Raw genomic sequence first — 20,176 nt, 5'->3', positions numbered from 1 at the left:
ATGAAGGGTCTGGACTGGAGACTTGCAGCTAAACCCCCAGAGTGCATAGATATGGAACAATGGAGCAAAAAGCAGAAAGAAAGAAAAGAAAAAAAGATCCTAAAAATAGTTCATAGCTACAATTATACTTTTGCTTTGCCCAGCCCAAACAGGGCAGGGCCTGGCCAGGAAAACCATTCTGAATATGTTATTTTGGCTAGGCTCTGTGCATGTGCACAGAAAGGAATGTTTCTTTCCCTCAGGTACTAGCTGATAAGGGAGGTGAAGGCTCCTTGGCTGTGGCAGGGGGATTCAATACTGAAACTGTATAAATAGGGCATGTCAGATAAGAGAAACAGATAAGGCCAAGGTGAGCCCAATTTCCAGTAACAGAAGCAAGTCATTTTTAAAAAATTTGCTTTTGAGCATTACACTTCTAAGAAATTTTACAATATAGAAAATAACAAAAAGAAAAATAATCTATCACAAGACGACAATACCCACTCAAATCCAGCCCACATCATGGGAAAAGAGATACAGTAGTACCAAGACAAATTTAAGAAAAAATGAAGAATATGATTTGCATACCATGACTCTTCTAATTTAACTCTTAAACACACCTCATCTAGCTAGGTAATTACAATTAATGTTCTGCTAAACATTTCTCCAGCTGTGAAGAATCAAAGAAAACATATTGATTCCCTTGATGTGTAACTAGACACTTGAGGACATTTTAAGAAGAAAGAGGCTCCCTTGGCCAAGACACATGCTCTCAAAGTCAAGAAAACCTTCCTAGCTAATTGAGTATACACAAAAAGTAGCACATATGAGTTTATCTTGTTGGGCAGACTGGATGGACCGTGCAGGTCTTTTTCTGCCGTCATCTACTATGAGTAGTTCAACTTCCATCTGGAAAAGTTTGCACGAGGTTCCCACAAAACGTCTTATTCTTCTCAAAATATGTTTTCTTAATTGCAATCTGATCAACCTGATTTTAAAAAATAACCAAGAGGGTGGCCATGTATAGAATATTATCTGTTGAGTCTTCCAGAAAGACAGCGATATCTGCACTTACTGGTGGAGCCAAAGGAGCCAGGTCACTTTCCTTCTCTGGAATAACAACTCTCCTAGTAGGCAAATAATAATTGTACATAGATATTTGTTCATAATTAGATAAACTCAACATTAAAGTATTTATAAACAAGTATGTCTGATGAGTAGAAGCAAATCTATTTTTTACTCGTTCCAAAAGTACAAAGACTAGGGGACACTCGAGGAAATTACATGGAAATAACTTTTAAAACAAATAGGTGGAAATATTTTTTCACTCAATAAATAGTTAAGCTCTGGAACTCTTTGCCGGAGGAGGTGGTAACAGCGTTTAATGTATCTTGGTTTAAAAAAGGTTTGGACTAATTCCTGGATGAAAAGTCCATAGTCTGCTATTGAGACAGACATGAAAAGCCACTGCTTGCCCTGGGAATTGTCGTATGGAGTGTTGCCACGATTTGTGTTTCTGCCAGGTACTGGAGACCTGGCTTGGCCACTGTTTTATGTTCTTATTATATAATTTGAGTCTTTGGGGAAAATGTAGAAATCTAAGATTTCTAGACCTAGCAGTATTTTCTGTAGCCCTCATCTTATGATATAGCACAAGGCTATCCTTAATAACTAAAACACTTGCCGTTTGCAACACAGAAAGCTTTGAATCCATAGTCTGGATCTGGGTTGAAATAGAAGCTAAAGTTCCATCAAATTCTTTAAGTTTCATAATTACTTCTGAAGAAAATTGACACAATTGTGGAACCACCTGTTTTAAAAAAAAAATTTCTGTTTGAGAAACCCACTATTTGGGTTTCTGCCAGGTACTTGTGACCAGGATTGGCCACTGTTGGATACGGGATACTGGGCTAGATGGAATGGCTATTCTTATGTTCTTATCTTTAAGCGAGTCTTCTTGAGTCTCAGAGGTTGTCATTTCAGAAGGCAGCATTACTATTTTAGGCATGAAGGTGGATGCCCCAGGAGTTTTCTTCTCAAGGGGTCCTCCTTCAAGAGGAGAGTCTGATTGCAAAGATGGGTGAGGCGGAGGAGTTCTTTTGGTGGAGCTAAGAGAGACTCCGTTAGATGAAAGGGCCAGCTCTGGGAATTGATGTTTTTCCCCTCTGAGTACATGCTTATCCATGGTACATGGTTAGCCAGCCCTTTTCTGAGTTAAAACTGAATTATTTAATGTCACTATGGCTATTTTTTTTTCAGTGACATGGCCCAGAAAAAAAAATCTTCCAGTGACTTAAAAAAAAGATGCAGGTTGTGCATTAAGATCATAGCTGATGCAGATATTTGTAATTGATGCTTCCCAGTATTTGGAGCCTGAGCACAAACCCTCTGTGTGAATTGTGTCTTCAGATGGGAGAGCCTTTTGGCCATGAAGAGGAGATGCGACTGTGTGGGCATCAGTCCAGATGGTTGAGGAGACATCGATCTCGCTTGATGTTAAGCATTGACAGAGGCCATCAGATCAAGCACTGATAGTTTCCTGTCACAAAGCTACTCATACCTTTGAACGAGACATACTACAGCACTGAATAAACTGACTGCTTGTCTTAACAGCAATCCAAGAATGGGCTAAAAACAACAAACTTTGGCCAAATAAAACAGAGATCTTGTGGGTCTCTAACATAAGTTCTCACAAACCAGACATCAAAATTCCTTTTGGGAGCCATGAACTTCCCCTTAAATCACATGTCAGGAAACTGGGGATACAGCTGGATTTTATCACTTAACGCTGATCCTCCAAATCCAAGCAACCTTCAAAAGCAGCCTGTGTCATCTGCAACAATTATGCTGTCTTGCATTGTATAATTGTAGATAAGTCTTATCACAGTGGTTTTCACAGTGATGACACTAATGCACTCAATGACTTATTTGAAGTTTGTAAGCAACGTGATCACATCACACCATTTCTGCAAAAGCTTCACTGCCTACCGATACAATACAAGGCTAAATTTAATTGTCTGATCTTCAAGGACCTTAAAGGAAATGGGCCTTAGTTTTGAACAGGATCTCTCTGTGTACGCCCAAGGTAATGAAAGACCTTCCAGGGAGCATCCCTAATCACACACTCTCCAAAGGGAATCAAATGATTTGACGTCCACCAATGAGACGTCTCCAGAGTAGCCCCCTGATAAGGCTTCACCTAGTGCAAGCTTAGCTCCATTTCAGAAAGCAGGTGAGAACCAGGCTCTTTTTAACAAGCCTTTGGTGGAAGAAGTAACTAACTACATAGTCCTTGTATGTGTGAGACTCACATTGGCTGCAGTAGAACTTGGTTACAAGACCTAAATCTCTTTCGTTTCCATGTGCAATTTTTTCCTTAAGTTAGTTAACTTAAAGTCCTTTTAGCTCTACTTACCCTTGATGGTGTCTATTAAGGTTTTTTTAATATATGTTGTGTGGGCACTGGAAGTAGCATACTATGTTAATGTTTGTTTGTATTTTTACTGCTTTAATCGCATACTGCTTATGTCCAGTTTTTTCTTGCTGTACTCCGCTTCAGGTGAATTTTAAAGGAGACATAATTTGTCTCATTTGTGTTGAGAGCCAGAGGAGCTTAGCTTAACTAATTCCCAAGGCAGGTAATACTCCATTTATAATAGGGGCTGACTTGATCTTGCATTCAGTTTTAGACACTCCATAGTCACATATCAATGCAACACGGCGAGGAAAATACTTTAGTTGGTTGTACAGGAGTAAAGCTTAGTGGATCAAGGAAAATTACTCCACACTGTTATGTGGTAAAGTGCTGTTGAATCGGTGTCAATTCATGGCAACTCTCTTGATAGTTGCCTTGGACTGTGTTTGGTCTTGAGTCAGGCAGCTAATCATTGATAGTGGCATCCCTAGCTGTTGAATGAATGCATTGCTTTTTCTGGTCTTCCTCTTTTGCGCCGATTTTCAACTGTTCCAAGCATGATGTCTTTCTCTATTGATCTCTCTCTTCACGTGATGTGTCCGAAGTATGAAAGTCGAAGTCTTTTCATTTGAGCTTCCAAGAAAAGTTTAGGTTTGATTTCCTCCAATAATGATTTGTTCTTTGGGCAGTCCATGGTATACATGGAGGCATATTTTCAAAGCACTTTGGGAGGCTAAGTTCCATAGGTTTCTATGGAACTTTGGAAGGCTAAGTGCTTTGAAAATGAGCCTCATGGTATTCTTCTCCAACACCATAATTTTAAGGCATCAGTTTTCTTCCTGTCTTGCTTCTTCACAGCCATATGGTATTATTGAAAATTCCATGGCTTGTACAAGTCAAATCTTTGCATGCAGATAAATATCTCTGTAATTAATATTTACCAGGCCCACAGCTGTTCTGCCTGTAGAAATATGTCTGTTGGATTTCATGACTACTACTTGTTCCATTATTGATTACTAGTTCAAGCAGGTTGAAGTTGTCTACTATTTCTATTATTTCTTCATCAAGGATGACATTTTTACCATTTTCAGGATTTTTATCTTCGTTAAGGTGAAGGCCCATTTTGAGACTAAGCTCTTTATCTTGATAATCAGATGTTTCAGATCATCTTCACCTTTATTCAGTAATGTGCTATCAACGTAACAAAGGTTGTTGAGTCTTCCACCAATTTTCACACTTTGGGTTTCTTCATACAGTCCTGCTTCTTTGATTTATTCTGTATATAGGTTGAACAGGTAAGGGGGAAGTAGTATACCTTTGCCTATTTTAAATCATTCTGTTTCAACTGTTGCTTCTCGATAAACATAGATGTTGTGCATGAGAACTCTCAGGTGTTATGGTATACCTATGCTGCTTAATGAGGCCTACAATTTTTTTTAATGATTTACGCAGTGAACAGATGTAGATATACTTTTATCTTTTCAAGGATCCATCTTGCATCTGTGTGATGTCTCTTCCTTGACCTTTCCTGAACCTTGCTTGAACTTCAGGCAGTTCTTGTTTCAGAAATGGTTGTAGCTGCCATTGAATGGTCTTTAATAGAATCTTGCTAGCATAAGGGATCAAAGTGTTTGTGTGATGATTTCCACAGTCAGTTGGATTTCCTTTCTTTAGTATTGGAATGAACACAAATCTTTTTCCATTCAATCAGCTGTGATGTCATCTTCTGAATTTCCTGGCAGAGCCTTGTAAATATTTTAACAACTGCATCTGATTACGATAATACTTTAAGGCAGTGGTTTTCAAACCTGTCCTGTCCAGGATATCCACGTATTCTTGAGAAAGATTTGCATTCACTGCCTCCATTGCATGTAAATCTCTCTCATGAATATTAATTGTGGATATCCGGAAAACCTGACTTGCTGGGGAGCTCCCAGGATAGGTTTGGGAACCCTGCCTTAAGGGGAAATGCCATCAATACCCAGTGCTTTGTTCTTTGATAAAGCTTTTTAATGCTGCTTCTGCCATTACTACTTTCGTTGCTAATGGTTCTTGAATGTAACATACAGGTTGAAATAACTATTGATCCACTTGATCTTTACTGTATAGTAACTGAGTGTAGTCTTTCCACCTTTTCTTATCATTTTAGCATTGTTTAACATGGATCCTTGAGCATCTTTTAAACTCCAATTCAAGGCTGGAATTTTCTCTTTAGCGCTTTTAGCTTCTTTAGAAAAGCCAATCTTGTATTTCCTTTGATATCACTTATCCAAATATGCTATATTGACTAGCTTTCCCTTAACCACATACATACTTTCATCTTCAAAGAATTCTAACAAATGCCAGCTCTTCTCCATTAATCTGTGTTTATTCATATGCATAGTAATTCTGTCCCCTTGAGATGTCAGATGCTGACTGTGGTGGTTAAATTTATACCCAGGTATTCAGTGCTGGGCTGTATTCAGATGCCACTGCTGAATAGCCAGGCAGTGCCGATGTTCAGTTCCAGTACTCAGCAGCTATTTTGCTGTCCTAATTTATCTAGATAGTTTTATTTATCATTCTCGCAATAAAAATGCCAGATTAGATTATCACTATTACCAAGGCACTCCACTGTCAGTTAAAATCTAAACTAGACCAATATATTTATAATACTATAATAAGATCTGCTGGATTTTACATTATAAATTGTAATTTAGCAATATTTGGTTTTGATTTGATATTTTTTTTCAGGGCTATTGTATATTATTGAAAAACAGAAGATTCTTGATTTAAATATTAACCTGATGTCTTCATATATTATTGTCCCGCAAACTGGCTTTTATGTTTCTGCATCAAGTCTGCTTATCCTGGATCTTGGTAATCTGAAGGTAGGTGTTTATGAAATAGTATGGATTCTTTAGACCTCTGTGTTCTTTGTCAATAATTGTAAGTGGTTCATTCAGTATTCAGAAATGCAATACGAGGAGGGCAATTTTCAGAAGCATTTACTTAAGTAAGTACTGACTATATCTGTGTAAATTGACCGATTGAAAACTGCTCAGTTCCTACCTACATAATATAGTGTGCCAAGGTCAGTAGTGTACTAAACTTTATCTGGCTAAAATACGAGTGGGTCCTGGGGGTATGTTTAAGTCTGGAGAAGGGAAATAATAGTGTAGACCATTTTTTACATTTATGCACATTTTTTCTATGGGGGAAAAAGTATTTCCAAAGAAAAAAAAAACAGGTAGATTTTCTGGGGCAGTTTTCAAAAGGAGAGTATGCTTATACTTTCTCTGTGAAATTTGTGCAAAGCCTGTAATTTAGAAGTACTCAAAGACTTTACATCTATGTGGGCAGATTTGAAATTTGCTCTCAATATTAATTTCATTTGTGTACGTGTATACAATGTCTTGTGATGAGCAGGACAGCCTACAGTACAGTCCCCCCCCTCCTTTTTTTTTGTTGTCGTCTTTTTACAAGTTAGAATCATATTCTTGATGTAGGAGAATATGATAGGTACATTTTTTAATGGATTCTCATGAAATATTGGATAAACATATGCTGTTCCTTATTAAATTACTTGTATTAATGCTTATATTTAACATACCTTGACGTTTTCAGAATTACACAAAAAATTGTATATCTTTATTTCTATTGCCTGTAAAGATGACAAGCAAAAGTCGTTCTAACCTGCCTCAGCTGAAAGTAGGGCACAGCAGTATTGAAGAAATTATGGCAAGAGCATATGACACTTTTGATGTGCAGCTCAGCAGTATGCAGCTACTTTTCAGCAAGCAAAGTAAGTAACCATAAACCAAGACATTGTTAAAAAATAAATGAACTAGGAAATATGTTCTCAAATTATATAGTTTTTACTGGAAATGATTGAGAAAATGCATCTGGTGTTACCAGTGATTGACCTGGGTAAGGAGCAATATTCTGCAGGTGGTCAGAACTGTGTAGTTGACAGCTGGAATGCATTCTTATCTGGAGCAGGGTTGACTGGGTGGGCCAGGTTGTCCTTATCTGCTATTGTCTTCTATTTTGCAGTTCTGTACTTCCATATAATTGTGTGCTAAATATGCCTGAACTATTAGAAAAGTAGCAAATTTGATTGTGTTGACATGAAATGAAAATATTCTGACAGGGAGAGCAGTGTTGAGAAATATATACATTGGTAAATCAATGTTTCCATTGAAAAGCAGGATTTAATCAGGCACCCATATGGTGGTGATATTGGATGGCTTTGGTGCCAAGGTGGAATGGTTCTCTGAAAACGGAGAAATAATATAAAGCTCTGAGCGACTATGGCCTTTCTGTGCACAGCAGGCTCTATAGTCCCCTTGGTTTTATTTAATAAAGCTCTCCTAGATTTTAAATGTTGTCTCTTCTAGTTCCAGTGTTTTATTGTTAGCATTCTGTATTCTTTACCATTTCATTTTTTCAAAATGTCTCTGTTTGGAACCAGTGGAACATGGTGTAGATCAAGTCCTGGTTTGGCGTTGTCCAGAATATGGTGGTAGAATTGCAAATTCAGATACCTGTATAAGGCATCTTGCCTGTTTGAGCTTGGAGCATAACCAAACTGAATGCAGACTTGATGTGTGTCCTCTGTGAACTCTGAATGATCACTGTAATCACCTCAAATTACTTTGAAGCAGAGGAGAGGCACTTGGACAGAAAGAAGAGCTGATTTAAAAGTATTATTATTATTATTAACATTTGTATAGCTCTGTTGTAATTAAATCAGTTGTGAAAAATGCAAAGAAATGCAGTTTTCTCCATTTGTGAAGAGCCTGGAAAATATCCAGAGATATCTGGGAAAGGTTTCCATGAAGTCATGTTATCTGCAAGAATTGTGGTTCATCAGCTGTACACAGTGCAGTGTATGCATACTGTTCATCCTCGATCCACTTCAATCCGGTTTTCGCCCTCTACACTCGACAGAAACAGCATTCTCTAGTCTGTAATGACCTGTTCCTTGCCAAATCCAGAGGCCACTACTCCATCCTCATCCTCCTCGATCTATCCGCCGCTTTTGACACTGTCAATCATGATCTACTCCTTGCCACACTGTCCTCATTCGGATTCCAGGGCGCTGTCCTCTCCTGGTTCTCCTCCTATCTCTCCCACCGCACCTTCAGAGTTCACTCTCATGGATCTTCCTCCACCCCCATCCCGATATCTGTTGGAGTTCCCCAGAGATCTGTCCTTGGACCCCTTCTCTTCTCAATCTACACCTCTTCCCTGGGCTCCCTCATCTCATCTCATGGCTTCCAGTATCATCTCTATGCGGACGACACCCAGCTGTATCTCTCCACACCAGACATCACTGCGGAGACCCAGGCAAAGGTATCGGCCTGCTTAACCAACATTGCTACATGGATGTCCAACCGCCACCTGAAACTGAACATGTCCAAGACTGAGCTCATCGTCTTTCCACCAAAACCCACTTCTCCTCTTCCTCCACTTTCTACCTCAGTTGATAACACCCTCATCCTCCCCATCTCATCTGCCCGCAACCTCGGAGTCATCTTCGACTCCTCCCTCTCCTTCTCGGCACACATCCAGCAGATAGCCAAGACCTGTCGCTTCTTCCTCTTCAACATCAGCAAAATTCGCCCTTTCCTCTCTGAACACACCACCCGAACTCTCGTCCACACTCTCATTACCTCTCGCCGTGACTACTGCAACTTACTCCTCATCGGACTCCCACTTAGCCATCTATCCCCCCTTCAATCTGTTCAGAACTCTGCTGCACATCTTATATTCCGCCAGAACCGATATACTCGTATCACCCCTCTTCTCAGGTCACTTCACTGGCTTCTAATCCGATACCGCATTCAGTTCAAGCTTCTCCTTCTTACCTACAAATGTACTCAATCTACTGCCCCTCACTACCTCTCTACCCTTATGTTCCCACCCGAAACCTCCGTTCACAGGACAAATCCCTCCTCTCAGTACCCTTCTCCACCACTGCCAACTCCAGGCTTCGCCCATTCTGCCTCGCCTCACCCTATGCTTGGAACAACCTTCCTGAGCCCTTACGTCAAGCCCCCTCCCTGCCCATCTTCAAGTCTCTGCTTAAAGCCCACCTCTTCAATGCTGCCTTCGGCACCTAACTCTTACCTTCAGGATATCCAGACTGCCCCAATTTGTCTGCCCCTATCGAATTGACTACTCACTTGTCCTTTAGATTGTAAGCTCTTTGAGCAGGGCCTGTCCTTTATGTTAAATTGTACAGCGCTGCGTAACCCTAGTAGCGCTTTAGAAATGTTAAGTAGTAGTAGTAGTACTCTCCTTCAAAAAATCACAAGGGTTTTCATTGAATCTACCCCATCACATGCATTCCAATGTGATAGTCTTTCTGATTGAAGTAGATAAGTGTGGAATTCAAATTTGTTCAGTGTATGACATCTTTAATTCCTCTAATACAAAATAAGAATCCACCATTGTTGCCAGACAGCTTAACATGACTACAAGCATCTGGTCTCTGAGAAGATGTCCATACTAAGTTGGCAGATTTACCAGGCACTATAGATGTAATGCTTGGTGCAAGAGTTGAAGAAACTGTGAACACTATTAAGGATCGCTTTAGCACCAGGGTCTTCATAATCCTATAGATGAACAAGCACAATCCAGAATACAAGAAACATCTCCTTTAAGAAAAGATGTCTGTCCTTTTCAAGGCATCCACAACAGCCTTGGTGACAGGCTTATGCTAAGCTTCTTTACAGAAAGCAAGCTGAAACGAGCTGCCACTGTTCAACCCAACAACACATCGCCTACCCTACCTGTAGAGGGTCAAGTGCATCTATTCTGGGAACAGAAGAAAATTAAGATTCCTAGCTACTCAGCATTGTCAATATTAGATACCACTTCAGATTTCTATTAGCTCTTCTAAGAGGCCCCCCTAACCTGGGGTTTACTATTATAAAACCGCACCTCCCTCCTTTATGAAGTTTTCCAAACCTCAATAATAGAATTTGTCCTAACACAAAAGAGAAATCTTATTTTGTTCCAGTCTCTCCTGAGTATGAGTAAGCACTTTCTCCGCAAGGATAAGTAAAAAAAAAAAAACAAAACAAAACTCTTCCTCTATTATCCCTTTCTTGTCGAAAGTATGTTACACTAGTAGAAAAGGCCCGTTTCTGACACACATGAAACTGGCACTAGCAAGGTTTTCCTCGGAGTGTAAGAAAAGATGGCTTGAGTGTGGTATTATGTGATTGCCAGGTTTATAACAATCCAGGCCACTTGTGTACAGGAAAATCAGAGCCAAATGGCACACAAGCTCAGCAGAGTTCTTCAACTTCATGAACAGACTCTACAGAGTATTTTTCAGATCAGGGCCATTCTTCAAATAGAATTAGTTGCCCAGCTTAAAGGTAGAGTTGCTCCTCTTTACTGTTCAGTGCACTTATTTCCAGACCACCTAGTACAGGATGTATTAGCAAAGGAGTGAACTTGGTCCTTCTATGCTTAACTACCCATCCTGATAATAGCAAAAACCCTTCACAAATTATATTGATGATTCTCTGCACCACACAAGCCTTGTAAGAATTTTTTAGTTTCAAAATACTCTGTTCTCCCTCCATGCAGATTGAAAGAGTAAAGGCTTCTTGCTGAATCCCAACATCGTCACTGGCTCTTAAACAGCATGGAAGGTGAATAGCGCTTAGTTGCCTCCTATTCACACCAATTCAGAACATCTTGATAGCAGCCAAGTAGACCTTCCACCAGACAATGATAAACTTTAAAATAGAGAAGGCTTTTGGTTTGATATTTCACTCATGGGCAAAGGCCCCTTTGGTGTCCTAATACCATGGGTAGTGCCTGTACCATACTTATCTTTTGGAATTGCAGATGCTTTCTATCAGACTACATTTTAGTGAACTCTGAGGATATTGTGTCCCTGTAGGCAGAATCCCTGCTTATCAGTATTCCATCATTTTGAGATTTATGAAGGAGTTGGTTTTTTATGGAAAAAAAAAACAAAAAAAAAAACAGAAGCCGCCTGTTTCATGGGATCTCAGTGTGTGTTTTAGAACTTTCTAGATCACTTTTCATATTGAATATAGCAAGGTGGTTCATGTGCTAAAAAAAACAGAAAGCAACACCATTAGTTCAATGGGACAGAAGATGAGTAGGATAGGGAGAAATTTGACTACGACAAGACAAAATCTTCACAGCCAAGGATAGAAAATAGAATGTTGGGTATTATTAGGAAAGGTATGGAAAACAGATGTGAGGGCCGTTATATTGCTCCATGTTGCGACCGCACCTTGAGTATTGTGTTCAATTCTGGTCGCCGCATCTCAAGAAAGATATAGTGGAATTGGAAAAGGTGCAGCGAAGGGCTACTAAAATGATAGCGGGATGGGACGACTTCCCTATGAAGAAAGACTAAGGAGGCTAGGGCTTTTCAGCTTGGAGAAGAGTCGGCTGAGGGGAGACATGATAGAGGTATATAAAATAATGAGTGGAGTGAAACAGGTGGATGTGAAGCGTCTGTTCACGCTTTCCAAAAATACTAGGACTAGGGGGCGTGCGATGAAACTACAGTGTAGTAAATTTAAAACAAATCGGAGAAAATGTTTCTTCACCCAACGCGTAATTAAACTCTGGAATTCATTGCCGGAGAATGTGGTGAATGCGGTTAGCTTGGCAGAGTTTAAAAAGGGGTTAGACGGTTTCCTAAAGGACAAGTCCATAAACCGCTACTAAATGGACTTGGGAAAAATCCACAATTCCAGGAATAACATGTATAGAATGTTTGTATGTTTGGGAAGCTTGCCAGGTGCCCTTGGCCTGGATTGGCCGCTGTCATGGACAGGATGCTGGGCTCGATGGACCCTTGGTCTTTTCCCAGTGTGGCATTACTTATGTACTTATATGTACTAAGGATAGATTCCCCAATGAATGTGCATGAGATCTATTTGCATACAATGGAGGCAGTGCATGCAAATAGATCTCATGCATTTTTGGGGAAATCTGAAAACCTGACTGGGTTGCGGCCCTTGAGGACTGAGGTTACCCACCCCTGCTCTAACTAGTACAGTCAAGCCTCATCAGATGAGCTACTGCTGTTGCTATAGTTTTCTTTAAAAAAAATTGTTGTTGTGGAACACGTAGGCAAATCAGCTCCTTAGTCCTTATTCTACTTATTAGCTTCACTCTAATTCTTGCACCAGTCTTCAACCAGAGTTGGTTTTTTTAGTTAAGCAGTACTGAGCAGTCTGTTTTCAAAATCTCTACATCTCTCGCATAATCATCTATTAGGGTTGCTCCTCAACATTAGATAAGTTATCGTTAAACAAGAGCCAACCCTGTGCTTGGGAGTCATCCACTTATGTGCCTGATTCAATCCTGCTTATTGAGACAAAAAAGGTTACTCATCTGTAATAGGTGTTTTACTTAGCAGGATTAAGTCATGCAACCATTCCCACCTACCTGAGAGTTGAATTACTTGTTGAGCTTTGGAATTAAATAAGGGGGCCAAGGAGGTGGGAAGAAGGTCTGTGCAAACTCAATTCTGAGCTTTGGGAGAGCTCATTCCTCCCAGGACCATCTGGTGATGGCTTCACCTATGTTCTTGTGGGTACTGAAAAGAGTAAAACCATTCTTCACTCAAAAAACTTTCCGCAACTTGGTACAATCCACAGTACTCACCCACGCCGACTACTGCAATAGCATCTTCATTGGTTGCACTGCCCAAATCCTGAAAAAACTCCAAACCGCCCAAAACACGGCTGCCAGACTAATTTTTGGTAAACCACGATTTGAAAGTGCAACACCACTCCGTGAAAAATTACACTGGCTCCCCATCAAAGAGCGAATAAACTTCAAAATACACACACTGATCCACAAGATCCTCCATGGAGCATCTCCAAGCTACATGACCAAACTAATCGACCTCCCAGACAAGAACAGGACCAAATCCTCCCGAACATATCTCAATCTTCACCTTCCTAATTGCAAAGGCCTCAAATACAAATCCTACTACACTTCCAACTTTTCCGTGATAGGCAGTCAACTCTGGAACGCCATACCAAGACACATTAGAACAACCAATGAACTTCTACCCTTCCGAAAGTTGTTGAAAACATACCTCTTCAAACGAGCCTACTCGAATGAACCAACTTAATCTAAGTACCTAAACTAAATCACTAATCCATACCACTAACACTATCCACACCTTATCTTGCCCCCATATCCCTTCATCTTCTCATTCTCTTTTCAACTTATTTCTGTAATTTTTTTTTTTTAATTTTTAGAAGTCTTTATTGAACATTGTTAATTCTGAACATAGCTTACATAACACATTTTCATTTCAAAAATACACATAACAATGTGCCAGTTGCATAACAAAAGTCATACAATATAGATTGCAGTATGTAATCAAATACATATTATACTTCAACTTTTTTTTTTTTTTTTTGAAGTAACACCCTGTTCCCTGCCTATCGCCCTCCTCTCTAATATCTCCCTCCCCCTCCCAAATTCCCTAGTTATTTCTGTAATTTAATGTATCCATACATTGTGTTATCTCTGTTACACATTTTCCCATTTATTGTAAGCCGCACTGAACCTGCTATTGAGCGGGAAAGAGCAAGGTATAAATGCTACAAATAAATAATAAATAACTTGATTAATTCTGGTAAACAGTTTTCTTTACATGGATAACTTGCTCTTGTTGAATATGGTCATGTATCATCTTTATCCTTAATCCAGTACAAGATTTCACCTGCTTGGCAGTGCGCTCCTCCCCTTCAAACCCACTCCCTCACAGATTTCTTCCCCTTACCCTGTGGAACCCTGGTTAAAAGGGCTTATGCCATCTCCAGTTGCTCTTGCTCTTCCAGCACTCTCCAGCGTACCTGAATGTAACTCACCTTGAGCTACTACTGAAAAAGGTGTGAGTAAAATCCAAATAAATAATAGTGCTGGCTGATTGAGATTTCCATTTACACCTTTATCCAAAGCCCTGATATTGATCAAATTCAGTTTTTTTAAATGAATAATTTGTTAGTCATAGGAATATTGCATGATCTGTGTTGTCTGAACAGAAGGAGATTTGATTGATTTCTCAGCTTCATGCAAAGAGTAGTATCAAGTGAGTTCACATGGGAGCTCCAAGTTTCACAGTTCCATGTGCTAATCCATGGTCTACTCTGCATGAACAGTTTCTCTTTTGTGGAAGAATGTTTTTGAAGGTAGATTTAGTTCTAGAAAAAAATTGGTTAATATAACTCTTGAAATAGAGAAATAGCAAATTACTAAATGTAGCAGTGTTTTTGTATCTTTTGTTGGATCAGTAGAAAGTACTGTTGGCATCATAAAGCACAGTAGCAGAAGCCATTAGTTAATATTGCTTTGCTATATGATTCTTATATTCCGATAAATTCAAAAAAGATTCTAAGCGGATTACAAACAATAAGTCCTCCTTTGGGAGAATTTACAATTGTATATCTAATATATTGAAACTAAAAAAAACTTTCTCATCAAATGCATATCTAAAACATTAGTGTGGAGTGGTATAATACAGTGACAGCAGCAGCCATTTCATTGATAGGAGGCATTTATAATATACATAGTAAAGATTTCTCCTTTTTTTTTTTTTGCATTTTTAAGATGAAAACTGGAAAGAGGCTCGTAAATTGAAACATTCTCCTCAGCACATTCTAGAACCCATGGATTTGAAAGTGGATTTTGGCAGTGCTATGGTAGTCACCGATGCAAGGATGCCCAAGTATGTTATATTACAGTTTTTACAGCTATGTGAAAATCTGGGTCTAAGATTTTTAGATTTTGTAAGGTAATAAATAGAAATACATCAAAACATAGAAAAGTAAATAAGATGATACCTTTTGTTTTATTGGACTAACAAAACATTTTTTTTACTAGGTTTCAAAGGTAACTCTTCAGATCAGAAAAAGGTTACCTTCGAAAGCTAATCAAAAATATTTTAAGTTAGTCCAATAAAAATAGTATCTTATTTACTTTTCTATGTTTTGATTTATTTGTATTACTTTTAAAAGTGGACTAACACGGCTACCATACCACTTTAGGTTTTGTAAAATATTGGCAATACTGAAAAGATAATTTGGCAAGCAATAGTGTAAATTTCACTGAAGCAAGCTTTATAGACATGCAGATCTTATTCATTTTTGATATCCTGAAAACCCGACTGGCTGGTGGTCCCTCAGGCCAGGTTTGAGAATCACTGCTTTAATTGATTTGCGATTCAGTGGTGGGCAAGTTGGGCATTGTTTTCCTTTAAACAGAACAGTGGTTTCCCAACATTTTTCTATCAAGGGACCCCTGTGGCATCCAACTAAATGTCTAGTACACTTTTCACCATTCCCTTGCCTAACAGTATTGGGGGGGGGGGGGGCGTGCTCTTCTGTCCCATCAGCATCTGGAGTTTGGATTACCCTGAGAATATTGGGGGCGATGGTTTTCAATTGGTGTCTTTTTTTTGTTGTTACATTTGTACCCCACGCTTTCCCACTCATGGCAGACTCAATGCGGCTTACATGGGGCAATGGAGGGTTAAGTGACTTGCCCAGAATCACAAGGAGCTGCCTGTGCCTGAAGTGGGAATTGAACTCGGTTTCCCAGGACCAAAGTTCACCATCCTAACCACTAGGCCACTCCTCCACTCCACTTTTGGGGTGCATGATCATGCCAAGGATGTTTAAGAAGGTCCTTGTTTGGTGAAACCTGCCTGCAGGTAAGGCACACAAGATGTGTTTGACTACATAGGCTTTATCAGATTATTTTAAATTATTAAACTATATAGTTACTTTTCTATTTACCTTGTTAGCAACTGTACAGTTTAATAGTTTAAAATAACCTGATATACCACCTTTCTTATTTAGCCAAAGTGGTTTACAATAAAAAAAATACTTGGTTTCTAAAGAGGAAATGAAGGTTCAGACATAACTCCCACAGTTCTAAATGCATTGTTATGCCGGCTGAGGATTGTTCCTGATATTGACATCTATTCTGTTAATTATTCTTTTTCCTTTATTTTAATTTCTTAATATCTTGACTCTGTTACCTAATAATTGTAGACTAAAGATTATAACGTTGTCATGATATATGATGATATATACGTTTTCTTTTTTGTTGTTTTCCTTTATTTCCTTAGTTGCATTGTTGTTATATGATTATAATATTTTGAAAATTGATAAATAAAAATTTTAAAAAATATATAAATACCTGTGAAAAGAATGCCATCAATAATAGCATAGCCAGATTCATTCTAGAACAATCATCTTCCACACCTTCAAAATCCACAGAGTAAAATGCTAAAACCTACTGTTACCAAAGTCCAACTTTTCTCAGTGCTACTTTAAAGCTTTTTATTTTTTTTAAATAAGTTTTTTTAATTCCCTCTTCTATAATTTGATGGAGATTTCTGTCTTTAACTCTATGGGGAGTCGATTCCATAAAATAGGAGCCTTCCAAAAGAAATCACACTCCCTGGTCACAGAGGTGCCTGTTTATTACTTGGCACTTTAAGAAGCTGACCAGAGCCTGATCTCAGTGCCTTACCCGGGATATAAAACTGAATTATAGGCGTCAGATAAGAAAGGACACCTTCATATAGTATCCTATGCACTAACATCAGAACTTTATACTCTGCCCAATAATCTACTGGTAGGCAATCCCAGTGCAAGCAGTGGCTACCCCCATGTCCATCTCAATAACAGACTATGAACTTTTCCCCCAGGAACTTGTCCAAACCTTTTTTTAAACCCAAGATATGCTAACCGCTGTTATCACATCCTCCAACAATGAGTTCCAGAGCTTGACTATTCTTTGAGTGAAAAAACATTTCCTCCTATTTGTTCTAAAAGTATTTCATGTACTTTCATTGCGTGCTCCCTAGTCTTTGTACTTTTTGAAAGAGTGAAAAATCAATTCACACGTTCTACACCACTCAGGATTTTATAGACCTCAATCATATCCCCTCTCAGCTGTCTCTTTTCCAAGCTGAAGAGCCCTAACCTCTTTAGCCATTCTTCAGATAGAGCAATTTTTAAACTAGAAGTGGGGGAAGACAGTCGCTCAAAAGCGCATGGTTCAGGATAAGTTTTCTTTCAAAGATATCACCAAAACAGGGAAGATAGGGTATCCTGATAGTGAGTTTGCAAAAGAGACCGTAGTAGATCAGATGTCCTTAAGTAAAAATAAAAATCACACAAAAGATTGCAAATTAATACTGTCAAGTACTAAGCATGATGTAAATAGGAACAACAAACATAGTTTGAAATGTCTATATGCGAATGCCAGGAGCCTAAGAAATAAGATGAGATAGTTAGAGTATATTGCACTAAATGAAAAATTAGATATAATAGGTATCTCTGAGACCTGGTGGAAGGAAGATAACCAGTGGGACACTGTCATACCGGGGTACAAATTATATCGTAGTGATAGGGTGGATCGAATCGGTGGAGGGGTAGCATTGTATATTAAGGAGAGCCTTGAATCAAATAGATTGAAAATTCTGCAGGAAACAAAACACTTCTTGGAATCACTGTGGATTGAAACTCCATGTGTAAAGGGGAAAAGGATAGTGATAGGAGTGTACTACCATCCGCCTGGCCAGGATGAACAGACGGATGCAGAAATTAGGGACGCAAACAAACTGGACAACACAATAATAATGGGTGATTTCAATTACCCCCAAATTGACTGGGTAAATGTAACATTGGGGCACGCTAGAGAGGTAAAATTCCTTGATGAAATCAAGGACAGTTTTATAGAGTAGCTGGTACAGGAGCCAACGAGAGAAGGAAAAAATTCTAGACCGAGGCCCAGATGCACAAAACTTTAACGACACTTTAACGAGGAAATTTTAAACCGTAGCATGCATTAAAGGCCTTTTTCCGATGAAGCTAGCAGCTAACGAAAACGGAATACAAACGAGTAACTACCATTGTAATGTGGACGATTCGGGATGCATTAACCATACCGACGATTGCACCGAATCATTTACCGCGATACATTTTATGTGAGGCCAGAGCTGTCGTTAAGGCCTGAGCTGTCAGACACGCCGCTACTCCCCGCTTCCCCCTGCAGCATACAAATCCAAGCTGGCATGTTTAAAAGTAAGATTAAATAAAAACGCTACCAATAAAGAACGACAAGGTGGATGCAGTACTTCCTAGGCTTCCCCCTGCATTAAGAAAAGCAAAACAAAAATCGAAATAGGATCGGGAGGGGTCAAAGGTGCTAGGCAGGAGCGTCCTGTATGGACGGCCTTGCCCCCCCCCCCCCCCCCCCCCCCGCTGCTCCCCGCTTCCCCCTGCACGAAAACTCCAAATTTTAGCAGCTCCGGCCCCCCTCCCTTCCTGTTCCTTTCTCTCTACTCTCCCACAGCTCCACCTCCCGCCATCCTCCGCCCCCCTCCGCATTACCGGGCCCGTGCAGCGCCTCTCACCTCTGTATGAAGGCGCTGCACAGGCAAGAAGACCATCTGATCGCTGCAGTCTTCAGGATGTCTCTCTTCTTCCCTGAACTGGGTCCGCCCCTGTCTGATGTAAGAAAGATTGTGTTAGAGGCAAAAACACAGTAAAAAATTTTTTTTAGGTATATTAAAAGCAGGAAGCCGGCAAAAGAATCGGTTGGACCGCTAGATGACCGAGAGGTAAAAGGGGTGATCAGGGAAGACAAAGCCATAGCGGAGAGATTAAATGAATTCTTTACTTCGGTCTACACCGAGGAAGATTTGGGTGGGATATTGGTGCCAGGAATGGTATTCAAAGCTGACGAGTCAGAGAAACTTAATGAATTCTCTGTAAACCTGGAGGATGTAATGGGGCAGTTCTACAAACTGAAGAGTAGCAAATCTCTTGGACCTGATGGTATCCATCCCAGAGTACTGACAGAACTGAAAAATGAGCTCGCGGAGCTATTGTTAGTAATATGTAATTTATCCTTAAAATCGAGCGTGGTACCGGAAGATTGGAGGGTGGCCAATGTAACATCGATTTTTAAAAAAGGTTCCAGAGGAGATCCGGGAAATTACAGACCGGTGAGTCTGACGTTGGTGCCGGGCAAAATGGTAGAGACTATTATTAAGAACAAAATTACAGAGCATATTCAAAAGCATGGATTAATGAAAACTGCTCTCCCAATGTACAAAGGAGCAGAGGACTTGAAGCAGGTGACAGCTCAGAAGGCAGCACACATTCAAATAACAATACAGTTAGTGATGTCACCCACCAGTATCTGCTTTACAGAGACCGCTTTCTCCCAGTTCTGAGTGCTGGAAAGTGCTCTCCCAATGTACAAAGGAGCAGAGGACTTGAAGCAGGTCTGTCCAATAATCAATTCCTAATCCACAGAAGGACATTGCCTCCTATCCTATGACTTTTTAATGTTCCCAGCAATCTCTTATGAGAAACTTTGTCAAAAGCTTTCTGAAAATCTAGATACACTACATCAACTGGCTCACCTTTATCTACATGTTTATTCAGGCCTTCAAAGAAATGACGCAAATTGGTGAGGCAAGGCTTCCCTTGGCTGAACCCATGCTGAGTTTGTCCCATTAAACCATGTCTGTTTTCCATAATTTTTTTTCTTTATAATAGTTTCCACAGTTTAGCCCGGCACTGATGTCAGGTTTACCGGTCTGTAATTTCCTGGATCACCCTTGCAACCCTTTTTAAAAATCGGCATTACATTGGCCACCCTCCAATCTTCAGGTACTACTGATCACTAACAGTAGATCAGCAATTTCATGTTTGAGTTCTTTCAGTACCCCAGGGTTGTATACTATCC

The 20,176-nt window shown here is 39.7% G+C and overlaps 1 protein-coding gene across 1 annotated transcript in view; it reads left to right on the top strand.

Annotated features, from left to right (window-relative positions):
* Positions 1 to 20,176, top strand: part of VPS13A (vacuolar protein sorting 13 homolog A) — a 556,982-nt gene that overhangs the window by 164,195 nt on the left and 372,611 nt on the right. The window contains exons 20-22 of the mRNA XM_030193720.1: positions 6,128 to 6,264; positions 7,046 to 7,178; positions 15,014 to 15,131. Of these exons, the coding sequence (XP_030049580.1) occupies positions 6,128 to 6,264; positions 7,046 to 7,178; positions 15,014 to 15,131 (388 nt within the window). The remainder of the gene's footprint in view (positions 1 to 6,127; positions 6,265 to 7,045; positions 7,179 to 15,013; positions 15,132 to 20,176) is intronic.

Source organism: Microcaecilia unicolor, chromosome 2, assembly GCF_901765095.1.
Source record: "Microcaecilia unicolor chromosome 2, aMicUni1.1, whole genome shotgun sequence".
NCBI lineage: Eukaryota > Metazoa > Chordata > Amphibia > Gymnophiona > Siphonopidae > Microcaecilia > Microcaecilia unicolor.
This window is presented reverse-complemented; position numbering and strand designations above follow the sequence as displayed.